General features: G+C 47.3%; 2 protein-coding genes across 6 annotated transcripts in view; both read right to left on the bottom strand.

Moving 5' to 3' along the window:
- The window catches only part of SAG (S-antigen visual arrestin), a 34,379-nt gene extending 15,140 nt beyond the window's left edge, over positions 1 to 19,239 (bottom strand). For all 3 annotated transcript variants that reach the window (XM_070422440.1, XM_070422441.1, XM_070422442.1), the window contains exons 1-6: positions 19,151 to 19,239; positions 11,105 to 11,235; positions 5,872 to 5,932; positions 3,801 to 3,845; positions 1,999 to 2,192; positions 444 to 503 (exon numbers count right to left, since the gene is read on the bottom strand). In XM_070422440.1, coding sequence (XP_070278541.1) covers positions 444 to 503; positions 1,999 to 2,192; positions 3,801 to 3,845; positions 5,872 to 5,932; positions 11,105 to 11,179 — 435 coding nt within the window. In that variant the 5' untranslated portion in view covers positions 11,180 to 11,235; positions 19,151 to 19,239. The remainder of the gene's footprint in view (positions 1 to 443; positions 504 to 1,998; positions 2,193 to 3,800; positions 3,846 to 5,871; positions 5,933 to 11,104; positions 11,236 to 19,150) is intronic.
- Positions 18,000 to 23,098, bottom strand: part of ATG16L1 (autophagy related 16 like 1) — a 33,983-nt gene continuing 28,884 nt past the window's right edge. For all 3 annotated transcript variants that reach the window (XM_070422437.1, XM_070422438.1, XM_070422439.1), the window contains 4 exons: positions 21,124 to 21,273; positions 20,953 to 21,000; positions 20,126 to 20,227; positions 18,000 to 19,451 (listed from right to left, as the gene is read on the bottom strand). In XM_070422437.1, the coding sequence (XP_070278538.1) occupies positions 19,358 to 19,451; positions 20,126 to 20,227; positions 20,953 to 21,000; positions 21,124 to 21,273 (394 nt within the window). In that variant the 3' untranslated portion in view covers positions 18,000 to 19,357. The remainder of the gene's footprint in view (positions 19,452 to 20,125; positions 20,228 to 20,952; positions 21,001 to 21,123; positions 21,274 to 23,098) is intronic.

Here is a 23,098-nt window from a genome sequence, read left to right as displayed (position 1 = left end):
CCCACATTTCACCCCTGCTCCTCCTGCTCCAGCACACACCATGCAGCATCTCTTCTGCCTGAAAGGCTGTCCCCTAGGAGGGAATGGCGTCTCCTTTACCCAATTAGAGAGGCCGTCCTTAAACATCCTGAACAAGGACCCTCCAGGCTCCCTTTGCTTCTTATAGCCTCCTGCTCTCCAGAGCGCCTGGCATCCTCGAATGCACCATAGGTACTTGTTACTTGCTTCTTGCCTGTTTCTCTCCATCAACCTGTGAGACCTACGAGGGAAGGGACTCTACCATTTTGTCCACAGGATTACTCATGGTTAATACTTGCTGAAGGCAAGCTACAGGCTCATTAGACTGTCTCTCTGTGTATGTTTGAAATTTTCCATTAAAAAAAAAAGCCATTTTTGAAAGTCTTTTGAAGGAACGAATCCATGGCATTTCTTCTTGAACCCACCTTGCCCGTATCCTGCGGAGCTGGCTGCAACATCACCGAACAGGGCAAGTAGTCAGGAAACTGGAAAGAAACAACAGATCACTTCTTTCAGAGGTGATTCCACGGGGAATGTATGCTCATCATGCAAAAACTAGAAAACGAGGATGAGGAGCAGGCAAAAGGAAACACATGTTCATGCACGACCCCAATTCCCAGAAGGACGCCGTGAACAGAACCGCCCGAGAGTCTTGTGTACACCGGACACACAAATACGCGGGTGTGTATGTGTGTGTTTTTCAGACATGGGACCATGTGATGCGGGTGTCCTGACATCTGGCTTGCTCATGTCACTGACCCTGATCCTACTCCTCAGGATGGGCTTGTGCTAGGACGATGTTCCCGCCATGAGTCACGGCTCTGCTAGGGCTCCGAGACACCTTCGTTGGCTGGTCTTGACTTTTTTGCCATGGCCAGCAATGTCGCAATAAGTACCCTTCCTCATCCCCCGCAGCACAGTGTCAATCAATTCCAGAGACTACTCTGCTGGGAAGGGAACTGTCAGGTCAAAATCACACTTTTCAGGTTCTGATACACGTTGACATGTTATCTCCAAAAGGTAATGTCACTTCAGACTCCCAGCACCAGTGCATGGGACCACCCAGGACCATGAAACATTGTTAAAGTGACTTCTTTAAAAAGCGTTGTGATAAAATATACACAACATGAAACTTACCATTTTATGGGCACAGTCCAGTGGCATTCAGTATATTCACACTGTTCTGCACAATCCTCACCATCACCTCCAGATCCTTTGCATCATCCCCACCAAAGCTCTGTCCCCATTATCACTCACTCCCCATTCCCTCTCCCCTGCCCCTGGCAACCTCTATTCTGCTTTCGGAGTCTATGGGTCTGACCACTCTAAGGACCTCCTATGAGAACCATCACATAGTATTTGTCTGGCTTCTTTCACTTTGCATAATGTTGTAGCGTGTATCAGAATTTCCTTCCTTTTTTAAGGCTGAACCATGTAACTTTGGAGGAGCATATAATCATAAGACACACTAGCAGAGTTCACGCCAAGTCTCAGAGGGCAGGCAGACTGGCCTTTGGGGAGTCAGGTGCTCCCAGGGGAGACGCAGCCTCGAGAGGTGAGGCGATTTCTCTGACATGACTCACAGAGCTATAGACAAGGCTTCTTATTTCCCTAAGATCTCCTGTCCCATAAGGAACTCTTCCGTTTAGAATTCCTCGGGACCAGCGGAGGGGCACATCTTTCTTTTTATAGCTGGGCAAGTTAAGGAACAACATGCGCATGTAATTAGGTAGTCGGATGAAGGGAAATATTTAAGCCGTTGGTTCAAATGGTGCCTTCAAAGGCTGACAGGCTATTTTCAAGGGCTTAAAAAAAGACAACCACAGCCCGTGCAATCTAGAATTTCCTCCTAGGGTGCAATTTGAAGGCCCACAAATGTGAAGTCACTCCTGTCCCCTTTCCTTTGCTCTGGGTCACATTACAAGGTGCTGCGGGTGAAGGAACCAGGGCAGGGGTGTGCACATAGTAGGGGTCACCCACCGTGAGTACAAAGGGGTACGTGTTGGCCCCCAGCTTCTTGATCAGGCTCTCCTGCAGTTTTGTGGGGGCACTCACAGCCCCCACAGGAGGGAACACCTGGACCCGAGAGAAGTACAGGTCCCTGCGGAAGCGCAGGCCCATCACGTCGATGTCTTCCTGGCCATAGCGGAAGGCGCACGTCACGGAGACATACACTGGAAGGCAGGCAAGAGAAGGGTGGGATTGCCCGTCGGCTGAGTGAGCATGGGCGACCACTGACACCATCAGTCACGGCGTCCAACCTTTAGCTTCTGGAGGGATGGGGTTTGAGAACCACACCACCCAGCTGGGCCACACACCTTTCCCAGGGCGGGTGTTAATTACTGTACAGGGGCATGCCAGGGGCCTGGGGGCACCTCCCAAGAACCCTGTTACTTTGTCACCTGACCGCACTGTTTCCTCCATCTCACCACCCCCTCCTCTTGACCCCCAGCTCAGTGACCTCAGGAGGCTTTTAAACAGTACAGGTCGCTTGGGTTCTGAGAGGAGGATGTCTGGATGGAGCTGAGGGCAAAGGTAAGAAGCAGAGGGAAGCTGTGCCAGGGAGCAAACAGGTCTGTGCCAGAGCTGGATGTGGGTCTGCGAGAGGAACTAGAGAGGCTTTTGGACCAAGTGAAGAGATGGAGTCGAATGCAGGAAGAAACCCCTCTTCCCACACTGCTGGGAAACCAGCATGCTCTACTAGTAAGTCAAGCCTGTCAAACTCGCAGCCCACGGGCCGCATGCCTCGTTTATTTGGTCTGTGTTAGCCTTTGAGTTTGACATGCTTGCAGTGGCCACTGCTGGAGACTCAATCTGATTGAAAGATGTAAATTGTGCCCAGTGGACCAAAGAATTACACGAACCTACACATGCTGCCACTGTCTTTAATGTGGTAAATAAAACCACACATTGTTCTAGAACATAAAGCATACAAAAGTGGTCCCCCATGGACCTAGGGAGTTAGTTGAGGATTTTGTCTGTGTCTGTCCCAAGGATAAGAGACACGGATCGCTTGAGGTGACCTGTTATTACCTTGGAGCAGGAGCCCTTCCCTGGTGAGGGCACCATGAGGAGGGAGCAGACAGCAGGGGTGGCGATGTTCAGCCCCATTTCTGCCAGGCCCTCTCAGTGCCGATGGCCCCACATCTGGCATAGTTCCCGGGGGCACATCCAGGGTTAGGAACAATGCCTCATGGTTGCCAGTAGCAACTACTTAAAAAGGCATCTTCAGAATGGAACTGAGTCTGTGACACTGTCACAAGGATAATTCAAATCTGTTCTAATTTAGTTTCTGAACTGTTATTAGTACCAAATTACCTGCCACACTTCCCAACTGCCAGAATCTTCAAGGCAGCTGTGATGCTGTGGTTCAGAACCACCACCGTGAGCAGCAGGCCAACCCTGCCTTCCTGCAGCCTCCAGCTCCCCCTTTCGGAGAAACCCACCAAGGAGCCCGCCTGTGGTTGGCTGTGGCATAGAACTACGTGACATGGGGACACGTGCAGAGTTGATGGAGCCCACAGACCTGGGCTCCGGCCCTGTCACCATTTACTTCTCCTGCCGCCTCAGTCACCTGGTTTCCCTGAGTCCTCAGCTTCATCTGAGAAATGGGGACATTGAGCTCTGCTGTGAGCAGGACCAGCTCCGGAGGATGATACCAGGGAGGGCAGCACAGTGTGCAGGAGAGCCCCAGCGGCGCCCAGCCCTCCTGCCACACAAACACCCCTTCCTAGTCCCAGCCCAGCCCAGACCACTGTTCCCAGAGGACGAGAGCTTCTCACCTCTCTTTCCCTTCACAAGCTCAGGATCCACCAGCACAACACCATCTGCAGCAAAGAGAGAGAACAGTGAGGCTGGAGGAGACAAGAGAGACCAGTGGCCTTCTCTATAGACAGAGATCTTTACTTGCATTTGTAAACTATGTTCATCATAGGAAAATTAAGCAAAGAGAAAAGTCACCTAAATTTCCACTCCCCAGAGATCTCCATGGTCAAGACATTGGTACAGAATTTTTTTCCAGACGTATATGCACTTACATGGATGTTTTTACTAAAGAAAAAGAGAGATCCTACTACACATACTATTCAGTAACTGCTTTTCTCATTCAACAATATTGCAAACATCTATACACATGCGCACGCATGCACACACACACACACACACACACACACTGTATACTCATCATTTCAATGGCTACACATGGCTCCAAAGACTAAATGTAGCATAAATTTTTAATTACCCCCCTCTTGTTAGGGGAGTTAGGCTGCTTCAATGTTCCCCATTGTAATGAATATTGTAATGAGCATCCTCATAGACGCCTTTGTCGGCACCCATGGTAGACCTGGGTTAGCCTTAGATAACACTCTGCCAAACCACCTTCCAGAGACATTTTGCTGAGAGACATGCTCATCCTCAGTGCCTAAAAATGCCTGTTTTGTACACTCCTTTTTTTCTCTTTCAATAACTATTTGAGTTGAAATAATTATAGAATCACAGAAAGTAGCAAAGATAGTACAGAGAAGTCCCTGGGCATCCGCCATCCAGTTTCTCCCAGTGGTTACATCTTAGATAATTACAGCACAATATCACCACCAGGAAGCTGACATGGGTACAATGTGTGCACAGTTCTGTCATTTCATCGCCTGTGCAGAGCTGTGTGTCCACCACTGCAGCCTCGAGACTTCCTCAGGTGCTTCCTTTACAACAGTGGTTCTCAACCTTCTGGCCTTTTAAATACAGTTCCTCATGTTGTGACTCAACCATAAAATTATTTTCGTTGCTACTTCATTACTGTAATGTTGCTACTGTTATGAATCGTAATGTAAATATCTGATATGCAGGATGGTCTTAGGCGACCCCTGTGAAAGGGTCGTTCGACCGCCAAAGGGGTCGAGACCCACAGGTTGAGAACTGCTGCTTTAGAGCCACACCCCTACCCCTTTCGCCCCTGGTAACTGCTGGTCGGTTTCCCATTTCTATAATTTTTCTCATCTCCAGAATGTTATATAAATGGAATCTACAGTACATGGCCTTTTGAGACTGGCTTTTTCTACTCAGCATAACACCCTGGAGATCCTTAAGCAGTTGTATGAATCAGCCATTCCTTCTTTTTTATCGCTGAGCAGAATCTCATGCTAGGATATGCCACAGATTGCTTAACCGTCTTCATCCATGGAGAAACATTTGGTTCTTTCCAGTTTGGGGCTATTACGGACAAAGCTGCTGTGAACAAATGTGTACAGGTTTCCGTGTGGACATAGTTTCCACTTCTCTGGGGAAAATCAATGCCCAGGGGTACAATTGCTGGGTCATTGGTGAGTGTATATTTAATTTCTTAAGAAACTGCCAAGCTATTTTCTAGAGTGACTTCCATGTTGCATTCCCACCAGCCATGCGTGAATGAACCAGTGTCTCTGCATCCTCACCAACATTTGGCGGTGTCAGTATTTTTAATTGTAGCCATTCTGACAGACATATAATATTTCATTGTGGTTTCAATTGGCATTTTTCTATTGACTAATGATGTCAAACATTTTCCCATGTGCTTATTTGACATCCATATGTCTTCTTTGATGAAATGCCTCATGTCTTTTATCTATTTTCTAATTAGAATTTATTTTCCTTTTACTGTTGAGTTTTGAGTGTTCTTTGTATAGTCTAGAGATGAGTCCTTTGTCTCCTCCATACTCTTTAAAATTATTTCCAATCAGGCAGTGGCACCTTATTGATGCTTTAATCTGCATTTCTTTGGTTAGATTATTAGCAAGCTGATTTTTATAAATACAAAACAAGTAGTTGTCTGATAACTTAAAGGAACACTAGCATGAAAATTTTACTCTAAACTCAACTTACCCACAGGCTCTACTTGGTCAACATGGTCTATATAGTCCCTCTTCCCCAGGTAGATGGTCACCTGTGGGAAGAACAGGTATGGATTCTAAATGGCCAAAGTACAGTAACCTAAGGCATTCATCTTAATAATCAGCAAGAACCAAACCTTTTAATGAGTTTTGAGAAGAGGAGCCACTTGGGTCTGCAACCTGCTCTCCCCCTGCGTGGCCATGGACGGAGACGATGGACTGAAGGCGAGGGGTGTGCTTGCCTCCGCCTCATAAATCTGCTCTTTCCCACCCGTTTGGGTGCACCCTGTTCTCTCCACCTTTACCCATCAAGCCCAGGTCTGATATCAACCAGTTCAACTGGTTGAATTAACTGATAATACTTTAGTAGAAAGTTACATCTATGCAAATGAGGCTTCTCCCACACATTTGCATGTTAAACTTTTAATGTATAGCTGTGAGTGAAAAGACTCCCCTCCTTGTTAAAAGGAATTCTAGACTGAGCAAAGAGCCGGGAGTTTGGAGAAGTCTCTGAAATCCTACCAGGTGAGCTTCCTTACAGGTAAACCTGAACCTGTGCTCTGAGGGACGGGGGAGGGTGGAGCTGGGTGCAAGGGAGAGGATCATTGCCTCAGCCCTCATCCTGTCCATCTCCATGCCCCTGGCAGCAAAGGTCTCTTTACCAACGCCCCCTGTGGGAGAGCACAGGTTGGTTCACCGCCAGTCACCACTTTAGCTTGAGGTACTGTGAGTGCCTTGATGGCAAGAATTCTGTCCTTCAGCCATCACAGTACCTACAACAATACCTGCTACATAACAGGAATTCAATCAACATTTGCTAAGTGCACCAGTGAATGGGTGCACCCTGGCTAACCCCCTTCTTCCCTAAGCCTCTTAAATTCATATTTTTATTTCCATAAACACCCCAAATCATTTTTGTTGGCATTAAATCATCTCCTAGATCAGTGATGGCGAACCTTTTGAGCTCGGCATGTCAGCATTTTGAAAAACCCTAACTTAACTCTGGTGCTGTGTCACATATAGAAATTTTTTGAAATTTGCAACCATAGTAAAACAAAGACTTATATTTTTGATATTTATTCTATATATTTAAATGTCATTTAACAAAGAAAAATCAACCAAAAAAATGAGTTCGAGTGTCACCTCTGACACGCGTGTCATAGGTTCGCCATCACTGTCCTAGATCTACCTTCTCCCATCAGATGTCCTGGAGTGAATCCCCAAGTCTTAGGTTATTTGTGATTGATGTTAAAGCACCTGAGAATGGCATGGCCAGGTGACCAGATGGGGGATGAGAGGTTGGGTGGTGGGGGATGCTTTCTGGGCAAAAGAATTGTGTGTACAAAGCCCACAGCCAAAAGGATGCTTTCATCTGCAGGTGAATGGTCACCGAATGGGAATGCAGACTGATGCCAGAAAGGGTCTTAGGGCAACTGACCCTAAAGAATCTAGGAAGATAGTGAAGCATTTGTAGCTGGATGAAAAATCTGCAATTAAATAGCATTTAGAGTGTTTATCTTGTACCAGACACCAAGCTAAGCATTGTGGCTACATTATTTCATTTAATCCTCACAACAACTCTCTGAGATGGGAATTAACGACGTTTTACAAAGGAGAATACCTGCCCTAACCTGTTTGGCTCAGTGGATGGAGCGTCGGCCTGCGGACTGAAAGGTCCCGGGTTCGATTCCGGTCGGGGGCATGTGCCTTGGTTGCGGGCACATCCCCAGTGGGGGGCGTGCAGGAGGCGGCTGATCGATGTTTCTCTCCCATCGATGTTTCTAGCTCTCTATCCCTCTCCCTTCCTCTCTGTAAAAAATCAATGAAATATGTTTAAAAAAAAAAAAAAACAAAGGAGAATACCGATTGTGATCACATCAGCAGCAAAATGGAGAATGAACTGGCAGGTTTGGAAAGAGGGCCAGTTAGGCAGCTGAGATGGTCAGGAAGGGGAGGACTGAAAAGTGAGTGGTAGGGAAGAGGGCTGGTGACAGGAGTGGGAGTTATCTTCATTTTCATGCTTTGGCTGTGAAGGTCAGCGAGCTAGAAAGGGAACAAGCATCAAGGGGAGTGGGTGGTGTTTTTAAGGTGCATATGATCAATACTTGTTTTGCTGCTCAGGCAAAGTCCTGGTAGAGAAGGAGAGGCGGCAGATATAGCCCAGGAGGGAGGCTGATGATGGAGGACTCTAAGGAGGTGGTGGACCATGAGACTCAGGGTATGAGTAACGTGAACCTCAGATGGGAGCAAAGGCACCTCTTTTGTGGGAGTAGAAGGGGGAGGGAAAGGACAGGGACAGGTAGAGAAGTGGGACTGAATGTGAGACTGTAGCCAACCTGCTGCTTGCCTATCCAATAGCCACGTGCTCCTTCTTCCTGGATGAAAGTCACCAACTATGGCAGGGTCCACCATCCCCAATGTGGTCCTGTGCTAAGAGGAGACCAGCCCCAGAGGATGATTTTTAAAAAATATATATTTTATTAATTTTTTATAGAGAGGAAGGGAGAGGGATAGAGAGTTAGAAACATCAATGAGAGAGAAACATCGATCAGCTGCCTCCTACACACCTCCCACTGGGGATGTGCCTGCAACCAAGGTACATGCCCTTGACCAGAATTGAATCCGCAGGCCGATGCTCTATCCACTGAGCCAAACCAGTTAGGGCCAGAGGATCATTTTTGATTGGCTGGATCCAATTATGATCATCCAATTCCTATGGCTCAGGATTGGCTTAGGGAGGGAATGTGACCCAGTTTTGACCAGTGATATAGGACAGAATTCTGGTGGGAAAATATTTCCTCACTTTTTTCTTCTTTTTCTAAAGAATAGTTCATTGATTTTTAAGAGAGAGAGAAACATGATGTGAGAACATAACATCAATCGGCTGCCTCCTGCATGCCCCTTACTGGGGATCGAGCCTGCAGCCCATGCCCTGACCTGGAATGGAACCAGCAACCTCTGGGTGCAGGGGACTGTGGACGAAAGGGGCCACATGACTCGGAGACCTAAAGTAACCACAAAGGATGGTCTGAAATTAAACCTTAACTAAAAGCAGTTATGGTGGGCAGTTACGTTCTAAGCCAATATCTTCACTGATAAGGTCAACCTTTACCGTAACTGAGCCTATCTGTCTTTTTGCATCTATAATAACATACCCTTGAAATGTCTGGGTAACTTGTGATTTCCCTGTATCTGGAGCCCCTAGGGCACAGCCAGGTGTGCTGGGCCCAGGACAGATGCTGCAGATTCTTTCATTTATCATGTTAATTGTTCCTGCACCCACCTAAGTATGTGTCCATCATTTTACTTTTTATCCTATCACAGAGGTTCCCCCCCCCCCCCCCCCCCCGCTTCGCTTAATCCCACCTCCTTAAATCTGTCACCAATGGATTTCATGTATAAATACGGATGTAACCCTGCCATTCTTCGGAGCATTATCTCAATTCGTTGAGGTTCTGCTTCCCGGCATATGTCGACAGTTTGGCTCAAATAAACTCACTAAAATTCTTTACAGGTTTCAATGTTTTTTTTACGTTAACAGGACCATGCCCAACCGAGCCACACAGGCCCAGGGCCTATTTTCTTACTCTTAAAAAGAGACCCCGGGAAGCAATAGCCTCTTCCTTTTCTTGGAAGACAGGGAGGGAGAGACACATGGAGCTGGGGCAGCCACCAGCTGGAGGGTGAAGATGACGAAAGAGGGCCGAGTGGAGAGAGTCACAGAGAAGTGACCCCTGAGCCCTGGCACTCCGTGCCGGGACCCATACAGAGGTTGCAGTTGGAATGATCCTAATCTGTGAGACATTATTGACAAATTATTTTTTACATTTACAAAAAATCCTAAATGTCTTGGTTCAAAGGATGCATATTTAGGTGTGAGGAACAAAAGAGTAGATAAATGATATGGCCCAGCAGGAGTGGTTTCTCTCTACTTCTGCCAGAAGTCAAGATAAAGCATGCTGGCAAGACACAAGTTGGAAAAGAGTTTGAAGAATGAAAGGTTGAGGAGCACCCAACGTATCACCCCAAAGAATCAGAGCATTTGATGAAAATGATGGAGTTCCTCAGCAAGGAGAGGAGAGTAGAGAGAGACTGTGCAAAGCATGATTTCCTTGTGTGACACCATAAAGATCATGGAGTTTTTTGGATGGTCCAGTATAGGCTTCAGAAGTCAACTGGAAGAAGGACCTGGAGCTACACTGTCCAATACGGTAGCTACTATTTACAGGTGGTGACTTATAGGTACAACATACCCATTCCAAATGGACATGTGCTGTAAATGTAGACTGAAGACCAGAAAATGCATGTAAAATATGTTTGCAATAATATTTATATCATTTACATGTTAAAATGAGTTTTTGATATATTGGGTCAATTAAACTTAATATTAAAATGAATTCCACCTGTTTCCTCTTACTTTTTCAATGCAGCTATTAGAAAATTTAAAATTACATATGCAGCATTGTATTGATGGTGCTGAGCGAGATGGTTGGCCCCTAAGAAGCCATTGAATGGAGCAAGGAGACCCCATCCACGGAGGCTTTGGGGTGGACCTTCCCCAGTCTCCCCTGCCAGGAGGTTCATAGGCACATCTAGACCAGCTAATGTGCCTCTGAGGGAGCCAACAGTGGTGTTATCTATGTCTAGTATGCTGTTTGCCGGGATATTAGTGGCCACGCAGCCACAGGCAGCATGGTGGAAAGGGAGCAGCCAGTCATGTTCCCTTACCCAGTGGCCCTGAAGGCCCAGCGAGGTTGAGAGCATTGCAGGTGCACAGGAATAGAGAGTTGTGTCGAAGCAGCATTAGGGCTTTCCCTGGGCAGGTGATAGACAAAAGACCAAATACAATGATTGGCAAAATAGTGTTTGAAATGGTAAGTCATGGGATCAAGGCTGGCTACGAAGAGAAATAAAATTGGGGGTTGTGTTAGGAAAAGAAGTAAAACTGGAGGTTGGTTGGAGAATGAGTGATTAGAAAAAAATTAAGGGTCTCAGGACTAAAGTCTTGCTGCAACTGAAGAGAAGTTGTGTTTCTGCAATTCACTTATTCACTTATATCTCACTTATCGTCCATCTCAGGCAGAGATAGACAATAGACATAGAGCTTCCTTTGGCCTCACAGGGTCTCGGTGTTGATCATATCTATTCTTGAAAATGCTCCTTTAAAAAACAAATAAGCAAACAAACATACATTTCCACAAGCCACTCACTTCTGTGCCACTTACCGATTTGTCCCGGGAGATCTTCTTGAAGATAACATGGTGTGGTGTAGACTTACTGGTCTTGACGTTGGCAGCCATATTATCTGTCTCTGGCAGCTTCTTCCACCTTGGGATGTACGTTGGGTGTTAGGGGGCTGGAGAAAGGTAAAATCAATCCTGAATATAAAGTCAAGAGCATTCTGGGTAGAAAACCTACTTGTGAGATGCAGTACATCCATCAGACCTTTCCTGCTACTGCCTCAATCTCCATGTTTGATTTATAAATAGGGTCTTTGTCTAATTTGTGTTGCCTGGCAGTGTGCTACTTTTTAGAGCTGTGTTTTTATTTTTATTGCTAAGCCTCAAACATTTCTTTTTTAAAAAAAAATATTTTTATTGATTTCAGAAAGGAAAGGAGAGGAGAGAGAGATAGAAACATCAATGATGAGAGAGAATCATTGATCGGATGCCTCTTGCACACCCCACACTAGGATGGAGCTCGAAACCTGGGCATGTGTCCTTGACTGGAATCAAACCCAGGACCCTTTAGTCATTGAGCAAAACTGGCTAGGGCCAGCAGACCTCTTAGTAGACCTCTTCAGGAAGTCTAGCTGGCTTCCAAAGAGAAGGTTTTCCGTCCTAAGGTTTTCCGTCTTATGGCAATTAAAATAGAAAAGTTTCCGGAAAAGCACAACAGAGCCCCTTCACAAATACCATTTTCAAATGCATTGAATCCCCCGAAAAGTTCTGTGCAGCCGTTTGTAGCCGGTGGTGCTTTCCTGTTCCTCCTCCCTCCTGCCCAGCTGCACCATGAAGAGGCCGTCTTAGCTTCGGGAGCCCAATGCCCTCCAAGTCTCCCCAACAAGCAAAGTCCATGGAAGCTACACGGAACAGGCGAAATGGGGACAGACTGACTCCATGAAAACCTGACTCCTGTCATCCTGGCCCTGGCTCTTCCCTGTGCCTGCCCCAAGTGTCTGAGAAGGCTTGTGCAAGGGCAGTCACATACCTTGTGCAACCAGTGGCTGGGCCCAGGGGAGAAGGTCTCTGTGCCCTCGGGGTGGCAGCCAGCCCTCGCTGTCTAACCAGATGACCCCAGAGAGGCCCCTGGCTGACGTGTGTGGGGAATTTGTAGGGGATCTGGAGTGGGGTCCAGCACCCAGGTCTGTGTCTCAAAGCCAAATCCCATGTAAGGAGCAGGGTGAAAATTGGATTAGTGTCCAGATGGGTGAACTGGCCGTTTCAGCAGTTCTAGGCATTAGGCCAGGGTCTCCGTCCAGAGGGGCTCAGATGCAGGAGCTCCCCCCCTCCCCCGGCACTTGAGTGGGGAGGGGCTGGAGGGAGGCACAGTGGCTCAAAGAAAGCGGCTTTTTATCCTAACCCTCTTTGGGTTCTGGAAATAGACTGATTATCCCTGCAAAGGACAGGGGGTTTTCGAGTGCTCAACACACTTGATTAAACTCAGTAGGCAGCTAATACAACCTTGGGGGCAGGGATATAAACAAAAAGGTCAAGGAGAAATGTCAACCTCAAGATGAACCCCTGTGCTAGGCAAGCCAAACTAGACAGGTCCCTCTCTTCCAGCCCGTTGTCCTATGGACTAGGTCCTGACTCCCCAGTGTCTCTGGAATCTGTCCACAGCTCTCTGGGCCCAGAGCCTCCCCCAGAATCCACAGCAGCCACCTTGCTTCCCTGCGGTGTCTGACTGCACCGTCTACCTCCACCCTCCAGGCCCTTCCAAGCCCTGCTCTGCACCCGCCTGCTTACCATGTCCCATTGCTCTCAGGACACAGGCACACATCTTTAAAACTCTCCCACCTCTCTGCATGGTCCTGAACCCCAGTCCTACTGTTCTCTGTGCCAGAACAATTCTCTCCTCGCTTCACCTCCCTGACTCAGTCCCTCTTCAGATTCTAGCTCAAGAGCCCCTTCCTCAGGGGAGCCTTCCCCATCCTCCAGGACTAGGTTAGAGGCACAGTGCACTTGACACTTGCTCTAGGCCAGGGGTCCTCAAACTACGGCCTGCGGGCCACATGCAAATACAAATATCGTATTTGTTCCCGTTTTGTTTTTTTACTTCAAAATAATATATGTGCAGTGTGCATAGGAATTTGTTCAGTTTTTTTTTTAAACTATAGTCCAGCTCTCCAACGGTCTGAGGGACAGTGAACTGGCCCCCTGTTTAAAAAGTTTGAGGACCCCTGCTCTAGGCTTTACAAGGGCAGGGACTCAAGCCGCTGCATTTCCCTCACCTCTGGATCCCAGTTCTCAGAACAGCTGCTCCCAAGAACACCCAGGGAGTGAGTGGATGGCACGACGTGGCCACTAACCCATTTACTCACATGCTGGACGTTACCTGGTGTCTGGGAATGAAGGGAGTATATGCAGAAAGCTTGTTTGGGGTGTGAGCATCTATCAAAACATGCCAGTGGCTTCCTGCCTAAGGTGGTAATTTCTGCGAGGTCCTGCAGGACCTGGCTTTCCTGCTGTCTGACATAATTTCTCACCGTCTCACCCACTCAGCTCGTCCACTGGCCTCTTTGCTTTTCTTCAAACCTGCCTCAAGGCCTTTGCACTCACAGTTCCCTCTTCTGGAACACTCACTCTTCCCACTGATAGCCCTTCATTCCTTTGGGTCTTCACTTCAATGTCACCCTATTCATCTACATCCTTTTATACCCTTTCCCAAATCTTTTATCCTCCTTCTCTCCATATCACTCATTGTCATCTAACATACAAGAGAATTTACTTTCTTAATCTTGTTTATTGTTTGCCCCCCTACACTTCATTATTAGAATATAAGTTCCAAGAGTTTAGAGCTTTTTAAAATGTTTTTACTTATCCCATCTCCAGCATTTAGAATAGGGACCTTAATATTCTTTGAGTGAATCAAAGAGCCATTGGATTGCAACAGTGTAATAGCTGGCAATAAACTTGGGGGAACCTTTTTAAAAATATATATATTTTATTGATTTTTTTACAGAGAGGAAGGGAGAGGGATAGAGAGTTAGAAACATCGATGAGAGAGAAACATCGATCAGCTGCCTCCTGCATACCCCCTACTGGGGATGTGCCTGCAACCAAGGTATATGCCCCTGACCGGGATAGAACCTGGGACCCTTCAGTCTGCAGGCCTGCAGGCCGACGCTCTATCCACTGAGCCAAACCGGTTAGGGCAGAACCTTTTTTTAAAAAATTTCTAAGGGAGAAAACTTTTTTTTAAATAGAGGAATGTCAGCTAATAAATGTAAAACATCATTTGACCAACTGATTATATTAATTATGACTTTTAAAAAAATATATTTTTATTGATTTTAGAGAGGGAGAGGGAGAGAAATATCAATGTGAGAGAGAAACATCAATCAGTTACCTCCAGTGTGCACCCCTGACTGGTAACCAAACCTGAAACCTGGGCATATGCTCCGAGTGGAATCAAACCGGCAAACCTTCCTTGCAAGGTTATCAACATTTTTTTTTCTGTTAATCCTCACCTGAGAATACTTTTCCATTGATTTTTAGAGTGAAAGGGGAGAGGACAGGGAGAGGGAAAAGGAGAGGGATAAGAGAGACACACTGCACATCAATTGCTTGCCTCCCAAACATGCAACCTAGGTACATGCCCTTGACCAGGAATCAAACCCGTGACCCTTCAGTGTGCGAACCGACACTCTAACCACTGAACACATTGGCCAGGGCAGGTTCTCAATTTTTGATAAAATATTGTGTTTCTTCCCCCTTCTTTATTGAGGTATACTTGACATACAACAAAATTGACTCATTTTCAATATACAGTCTGATGAGTTCAACCACCACTATGATCAAGACACAGAACACTTCCATCACCCCAAAGTTCCCTGGCCCCCATTTTAGTCAACTCCTCCACCAACCTCCTCTGCCACCCCCCTCCCCACAACCCAGGAAAACACTAATTTGCCTCTGTCATTAGTTTTGCATTTTCTATTATTTATGAACTTTAAAATAGTAGAGAAGAGTTGCCAACCTGCCCTGGCCAGGTGGTTCAGTTGGATGAAGCACTGTCCAGTACACCAAGAGGTTTTGGGTTTGATTTCTGCCCAGGGCACATACCTAGGTTGCAGGTTTGATCCCTGATCAGGGTGAGTACGGGAGGCAACTGATTGTCTCTCTCTTTCTCCCTCCTTCTCTCTTTCTCAAATCAATAAGCATCCTCAGGTCAGGATAAAAAAATTTTAAAGTCACTATCCTTCTCCTACAATCCTTTTGGAAATTTACTGGTCTGTGAATTCTCAAAGTCTGGCCACCATGGGCTCTAGCAATACTTGTTTCTCTGGAGTTGGCATCTTGTGAGATGAAGCTAACATGCCGTGTTTCCTCTCTTGCCACCAATCCCAGCCCTGGCTTGTGGGGGTGGGGATGTTCAGCTAAGAAGCTTATGGGCTTTGGGGCAAGGTTATCATCCAGGGGTTCATTAGGGCACATGCATGAGGAAAGCTGGTACACGCTGTGACCATCAGCTACAGAATATAAGCCTTGTTTTTCAGGGCCTTCATTTTACTGAAGCAGAGTGCTTGAGAAGTTTGAGGCAACTCTATTTATGAAAAGTGCCAGAGATTGGGAGCTTTTAAAAGCCACCTTAATTTCAAGATGATCTAAGTCAATGGACCTGGGGAATAGAGGGCTGTTATGGGTTGGGCTGCTTATACCTGAAATCAGTGAGCCTCAGAACCCAGGACTCCAGTCTGGGGCTGTTTGTACAACATGCTCCTGCTGCATGGAGAACAGGAGCACCATGTACATTCTCGGCACGTTGCCTCAAGATGGACATTTGAAATTTGTCTTGGGGTAGGACCCCAGGGTGGCAAAAGGGTTTCAGTGCCCATGAAAAATAAGCACCCGTGTTCTAATTATAATAGTCACTTCTGGAGGAGATTAGATTAACTTGGAGCAATGGAGAGAAGTAGAGTGGAGGCTGGTTTGGTTTTCTCACACCTCATGCTTTTTCAAAGAAAGGTGGTAGTGATTTCCCCATCCCTGAAAGCATTCAACAACTTCTTGTGGCTATTGTAGAAGAGAGCCAAGCAAGGGATGGGGTGTAGACTAAATGCTTTTCAAGGGTCTCTGCCCACTTGAGATACCATTTATGATTTCATTTTTTAAAATACATCTTTATTGATTTCAGAGAGGAGGAGAGAAACATCAATGATGAGAAGCATTCATGGGCTGCCTCTTGCATGCCCCTGACTGGGGATTGAGGAGCAACCTGGGCATGTGCCCTGAGCGGAATTGAACCATGACCTCCTGGTTCATAGGTCGATGCTCAACCACTGAGCTACACTGGCCAGGCCAGAAACACTTGGTTTCTGCAGCCCAGCAGTCTTGCATGGGATGCTTTATCATGGCCACTCTCCTCTCTGGATGCCCCATAGGTGATGAGTTTCAAGTCTACATTTTAAAATGTCCAGTTCCCCAAGAACACAGTTGTGAAGACACAGGCAGCTCTGCGCACCTTGGCACACTCCGTGATCTGGAACTTCCCCACCCACCCACTCTGGGCCCCTCCGTTTCCCCATGTCCACACAAAACGTCCCATGTGCCATCATGTGAAGATCAGAGGGGCTTTACAAGACTCTTAGGATAAAGGCAAGTGTGCGTAGTCTGTGCTTTAGTAAGACATCACACTTGATTTACTACACTATTGTGGGCAACGACTAAGGAAATAGTTAAGATGTTTAAAAATTCTCAACTTCTGACATGTTAATGCATGCATCAAAGCTGACAACGCTGACTAGGGAGCTCACTAGCTATAACCACCCAGGAGTCCTTTGCCCACCTCCCACCCTCCAATGGAATCAGTAGCACAGGTAGGGTCCCCGATAACCTCAAAGGTGGCAGGGTGAAGACCACGAGTTGGATGGAAGCCATACTCCACTGCAGTGAGTCTACACCATCAACTCAATCTTGGTGGCCAGGTGACTTGAAAAGCTTCAGTGTGGATGAACCTCAAATTGAAACTTTTTAAAAAAGCAGAGACAGCAGGAATGCTCCCCTCCAAGTTCAAAGAAAATAGGATAATCAAAGGCTACTGCAACGATAACTTTGGGTCTCCTTTAAAAATGACTCCCTTGCCTGATTGGTGTGGCTTGGTGGGTGAGCATTGATCCATGAACCAGGAGGTCATGGTCCAATTCCCAGTCAAGGCACATGCCCGAGTTTTGGGCTTGATCCCCAATAGGGGCGGGCAGAAGGCAGCCAATTGAAGATTTTCACTCATTCTCTCTGAAATCAGTAAAAACATTAAAAAAATAAAAAAGACTCCCACTTGCAAAGGGTTTCTTCAGCTTTCTGGAGAGTGCTGCCTGAGACGTCAGCTCTTGATGGAATCTTGACTCAAGCTGCTGGGCCGAGCAGATGTTTGGCCAACTCCTCAGTAAACACAGTGTTGTGATGCAACTGTCTTACGGGGCATTCCAGGGAGATCCTAATTGTTAATGCAGAAGGATGCTTGCTAGGTATCTGAGCTGCCATTTAAAAGTCACTCCTCAATGAGGTAATTCATGCCCCTTCAACGAAGAGGAGCCTGGAGACACGGAGAGTTCATGATCAATCCTGTGGACAAAGTCTCCAGTGCAGGGCCCAGGAGCTTGTCCTGCTGCCTGTGGAGCCAACTGCAGGGGTAACAGAAGTGCATGCGGCTCTCAGAACACAGCTCCCCAAGTTCTGAAGACACCCATTTCCTGTTTAAGAATTGCAAATGACGGGAAGCTGGGACGTTCATATTTATAGGCAGTGACAACCTGGACTTAAATGAACAAGGAGAAAAAGACACCAGGAAAGTATTTCCATTACTTACAAATGAATAAAAGCCAGGAAAATAAATAAAAGAGCTCCCACCGGCCCCTTAGGATAAAGGAGAATAAAAGAACCACCAAGAGACATGGAGTTTGAAAAGTATATAACAGATTTCTTTTTTATTTACAATCAAGTTCTGTTGGGCAACACAGTTAAATAAATAAAAGATGTGCCCTGGCCTGTGAATTTCAACTCCCCTCAACTCGAGCTCTCTGAACAGAAAAGAGAAGATGAAGGTGGGCAAGAGGGAAGGGGAGTTCTGCCCCGGGGGAGGAAAGGCACTCCTCATCCCCCACCCCTCACCAGGCTCTAGCACTCACACCAACATCTGTCCAGAGAGCAAGTATGGGAGGGAACAAATAAAGTGCAAATTAGAAAGTGATAAAAATATTGGTGTTTCAGTCACTCAAGGAACGAAAATTTTATACACAAGGAAGATGGGAAAGAAATGCTTTAAAAAAAATGCCCCAGGCCAGTTTCCCTGGCCTCAATCACAGCTCCTGAAATGGAAGGTGATATTCATTCCCCGCCTCCTGGAATGGGCTTCCTGCGCTCCAGCACTGAGGGCACTGCACATGGGCTTGGCACAGGGGCAGTGACCTGGAGCTGCTGGCTCCAGAGATACACCCGAGTCCCAGCAGCTGTACCCAAAGACTGTGGCATGCACCCACTTTCTTGGAAGGGACAGATGGGTCTAGGAAGACACCTACTCCTGCAGCACACACACACTTCTCTGGAAAAAAAGGTTTTTGCACTTCCTCTCAAAAAAATATTTTGTAACCAAGTTGAGATTTATGTTTTGACCAATAAATAGATATGTAGAATCAGGAGTTTCGAAGAACAGTTACTTTCCAAGAATTGTTTAGGAGACCTAAGAAAATTCCAACCGTAATCAGGAGATCACACTAAGAGCTTCGGAATAATGATACAAACCAGCAGGGTGGACGGCAGTCCCATGTCTCCTTGGAAACCAGGGCAGTCCCTGCGGGCTACCTGAGGACAGGGGTAATCCTGTTTGGGTATCTGTTAATCCAATGATTAAAGCAAGTTCACCAGGAAAATGATCCAAGGCGACAGGACATGCGTTGGCCAGAACTGACTCTGAAGGGAGAAATAAGCGGGAGGACCCCCCCACATACACACATGTGGGGTGCTGTTGGCACTGCCTGTGCTGCCTGCCCCGCTGAGGTATGGACGGTCAGAGCTAGTAGTGTTTCCCACAGAATGGAGGCAGCGACCCACCTCTGCTAAGTGGCTGCAGAGGTAGCGTCATTCCTCCAGGTCATTGGAGACTGCAGCCCAAATCCTCAGAAGTCCTGCTCAAGGAAAGTCGCCTGGCTGGCTCTTCTCTGGAGGTCAAAGCTACACCCCACATGCCACCTGCCAGGACAGAGCTGCGGCCTGAGTGCTTCTCCGGCTTCGGATCTGCTCTCTCCTGAGGAGACACCGTCAGTATTCTGACCACAGCACAGCTTTGCTTCCCTTGTCCACACTGACGATGTGGGAGCCGGAGGGGGACCATGCCACTGCATTGATGGACGAGCTTCAAAGGGAGAGGTCAGAACATCTGTGAGGCCTCAGTGAGCTCGGCACCAGGCTCCCTCACTCCTGGGGGTTGTGCTTTCTCCACAGCTGTTTTACTCACCCGGCTGCTCCCGCTCACAGGCAGGCACTTAGTAAAGAGCAGAAGAATGCAGGAGGAACCCTGCACTGTGTTTTAGGAAGCAGTTTGGGAATGAAAGGAGCAGGCCCGATCAAGTCTACCCTAAGTGAACAGCTCTGGGTGAATGAAGCAGAGAGGGACAGGACGACTGACTGAGGAGTAGAAATTGTCACTGCTTTTGAGGCACAGAGAGAGGTGGTTGTGGAGGAACCCTGGGACTGTGTTCTAATTAGCAGTTGGGCCTGGGTGGATGGAGCAAAGCTAAGAAAAAAAGGAGCCTAGGGGAAGACAAGAGAATGTTTCTCTACTCTTTTCTCCAGCAGCCACTATTCTGATTGCTCAAACCGGAAGATTCTGTATAAACATACCAGCAGAGCACTGCAGCAGGCTGCACTGGGGGGACTGGCTGCTTCTCTCCACTAACCTAGCTCACAGCAGAGCACATGAGTGCACACTGCCCTCATGGGGCAGACTCAGGTCCATGCCTGAAGAGAGCATGATGAAGTCACAGGACCCGCTCACAACCTCAGAGGGGCTCCCAGGGGTCATCTTACCCATGATGCTTTGAAAGGACCTTCTCCACTTTCCCAGAGAGCACACTCCAGACGTAGAGAGAGCCCTCCGCGGAGCCTGCTGCCACATAACTGCCATCAGGGCTGGAGAACACAGAAGACAGGAAATGGTGTCAACCCCCCCCCCCCCCACCCCCCCAGCCCTTCCCCAGCATCCTCATGGACCTCCTGGCAAGAAGCAATGTTTAGTCTTCATTTATGAGACAAACACAGACTGGTCCTGTATACCCAAAAAATCAGAACTTGACACTCATGACTGTTACACCAAAGCTATTTCACCCTGTTATCTTGGCCTCACCCACCCAATGAAGAATAGTGTCACTATGTTACTTCTTGAGGCCACAAGTCCCTCACTATCTCAGACTCCAACTCAGCACACACAGGGAGTCAACCCCTGAATGGTGACGGGTTTCTTTTGTCTGGCAGACTGCCTGGTCACGTGGCTCAGTGAAAGTAGGAAAGAGAGAAGCATTAACTGTGATGCCGGAACTGTTCCATGAGACTTTCCCACACTTCCCTAAAAGCTCTCAAACAGCTCTTCTCTAAATGCATGGAGAGATGCGAACCTGCTGTGCCCAGCAAGAACCAAGTGGGCAACCAGTTCATTTTGGTACAATCACGAAGGAACAGGAGGGAGGAAGGACATGATAGTGACCTCTAGCACTGAATCTACAGGTTCACTCCTGGATGCTCGGCTGAGACACTGTATAAATCTGGCTCACTTTCCCAGCGGGAAAATGCCCATGCTTAACCTTTGCGATGAACCAAGCTTGGGGGTGAGGTGGGGCAGAAGGAGCATCACCACTAACCTGAACACGACTCTCGTCCAGTCAGAGCCACACTTGAACCCAGGAGCACTGAAACAAACAAGAGGGCACCGTCACTCTGAGAGCTCAGAGTACTCAGGGTCTGAGAGCAAACCGGGGCCTCCGGTCTTCATGCAACTCTCAGGAGCTCCAAACCAGCGTGGCTTTAGTTACCTAAATGTCTGTCTGACAGCATTTATTCGGAGATCAATAATTTTTAGCAGGTCATCACGGGAGCAGCTTAGGAGTTCAGTTCTTTCTGGGTTTAAGTCCAGGGCGGTAATCTTCCCCAAGAGCTCCATCTCTCGGATGATAGTCTCTGACCTACCAAAGAGATGGAAAGTCTGAGAAAATGTACCACAGAAATGTCAGACTTCCCCATCTGAACCAGGATGGCATGCCATGGAGCAGAGAAGGGGAAAAGGCAAGCCAACCAGAATGCAAAGCTCTTCCAGGCAGTGAATGTGTTCCCAGCCTTATAAAAATAACCAGTGTTGCTTTTATTATCTTTCCATCAACAGACTCTATGGTAATAATTTTGAGAACTAGAACTCTAAATCTGGCAAGGATTCATTTCCTTGCCCACTTTTGGAACCATACGATAAATGCCAATCGGAGCTTCTGATCAGCATGTACCAACCAGGGCTCCTATCCAAATATGGAGAAAGCTGTGCTTTCTCAGTCTCCCTGCCACACTAAGTTCAGCTCAGGGGCCCCCAACTTCTTGGTGATGCTAGATGTGAAACTGGGACTCCGGGGTAGTCACCACACTCTGCAAGGCCCTCTCTCTTTCACTCTCTAGATTCTCACCTGGGCCCGTCCATAGCTAGGCCTGTGAACAGAAATCCTGGGCAGGACCCTGTTGCTGATGCAGGTGAAGGAGGCGCAGACCCTTCTGCAGGCATTTTGGTGTACTAGTAAGCGATCAAGGAGATGATTTCCTACCACAAACCATAACTAAGTAAGAGTGTTTTATCTTAGTGTTGGTAAGTATGTAGCTGGAGGCAAGACACTCCACTGCCTTGGAACTCGGGGTCTTCATCTCTTAAATTAGGGGCTACACCAATAAAACTTGAAGTGATGTCTAGGAGTCAGGAGCATCATTCCAGGCCTTTCAAAGCCTCATCTATAGCCATGGCTCTTCACTCCCCATTCCGTCCACAACTGTTCAACTGGGCTTCTGCCCCAGTTGCCCTCCCTTCACTCAATCGGATCACCAACCACCTCCTATCAAACCAGCCTCATCCAACTGGACTCCTCCTGCCACCTGACCCCGTTACTCCCTTAGCCGTGGCCCATCCACAGGACTCTGGCTCTCTTGCCCTTTCTAGTTCCTCCTCCTCAGACGGATCCCTAAGTGCTATCTTCTTAGTGCTTTACGTGTGTCTGAGTAATCTGTTCTCATACCTCCAAAGTCCTCTCTTGAGGACTTCCAACCTCTTTCAAAAATTCTGCTTTTGTTTTTCCAAATGTCTATTAGAAACCACAAACTAATGTCTTTAGCTGAACACATTCTCTGCACCCTCTTCCTAAACTTGTCATTTATTGTCTTGCTTTAGTTTTCTCCTTCCTCACCTTCACATTCAACTTGTCACCAAGTCCTGCCAGAATTCTCACTCAAGTGGATGCCCACCTTCTTCCTCAACTGCTTGGAGTTCAGATCCTCATCAACTCTATTAATTTCCCTCTAAAAGTGCCACCCACACAAACTACTAGACTCCTGGGAAGCAATCCTTTGCTGAACATCCAATGGCTTCTAAGATCAAGTCTTTTACAAAATGGCATATAAAGCCCCTGGCCATCTGGTCCCAACACACAGTATCAGTCTCACCTGCCCAGAATGTCTCTCGGGGGCTTTTCTGCAATATGAAGCCTGCTCTCCTCTCAAGATGAGTCTTGAGGCATGCTCTAACATCCCTGAACAAAGGAGCTGGCTCTGAATGCCTCAGCACTCAGGGCAGACCTGTGTGACTGTCCCACCTACTACATTTAATTACCCACCCACCCAGGTGTTCATCTCTGCTGATCATGCACCGGAAAGTACACAGTGCAAATCCATGGATGTTGACCACAACTGTCGATTTCATGGTAAAGAATATCAAACTGTTAAAGTAAATGTGGACTGGAGTTTATCTCTGCATTTGCAGGG

The sequence above is a fragment of the Myotis yumanensis genome, unplaced genomic scaffold (genome assembly GCF_028538775.1).
Source record: "Myotis yumanensis isolate MYYU_CA2020_CCGP unplaced genomic scaffold, mMyoYum1.0.hap1 SCAF_8, whole genome shotgun sequence".
Classification (NCBI taxonomy): Eukaryota; Metazoa; Chordata; class Mammalia; order Chiroptera; family Vespertilionidae; genus Myotis; species Myotis yumanensis.
The sequence above is the reverse complement of the archived record's forward strand: the minus strand, read 5'-3'. Positions and strand labels throughout refer to the sequence as shown.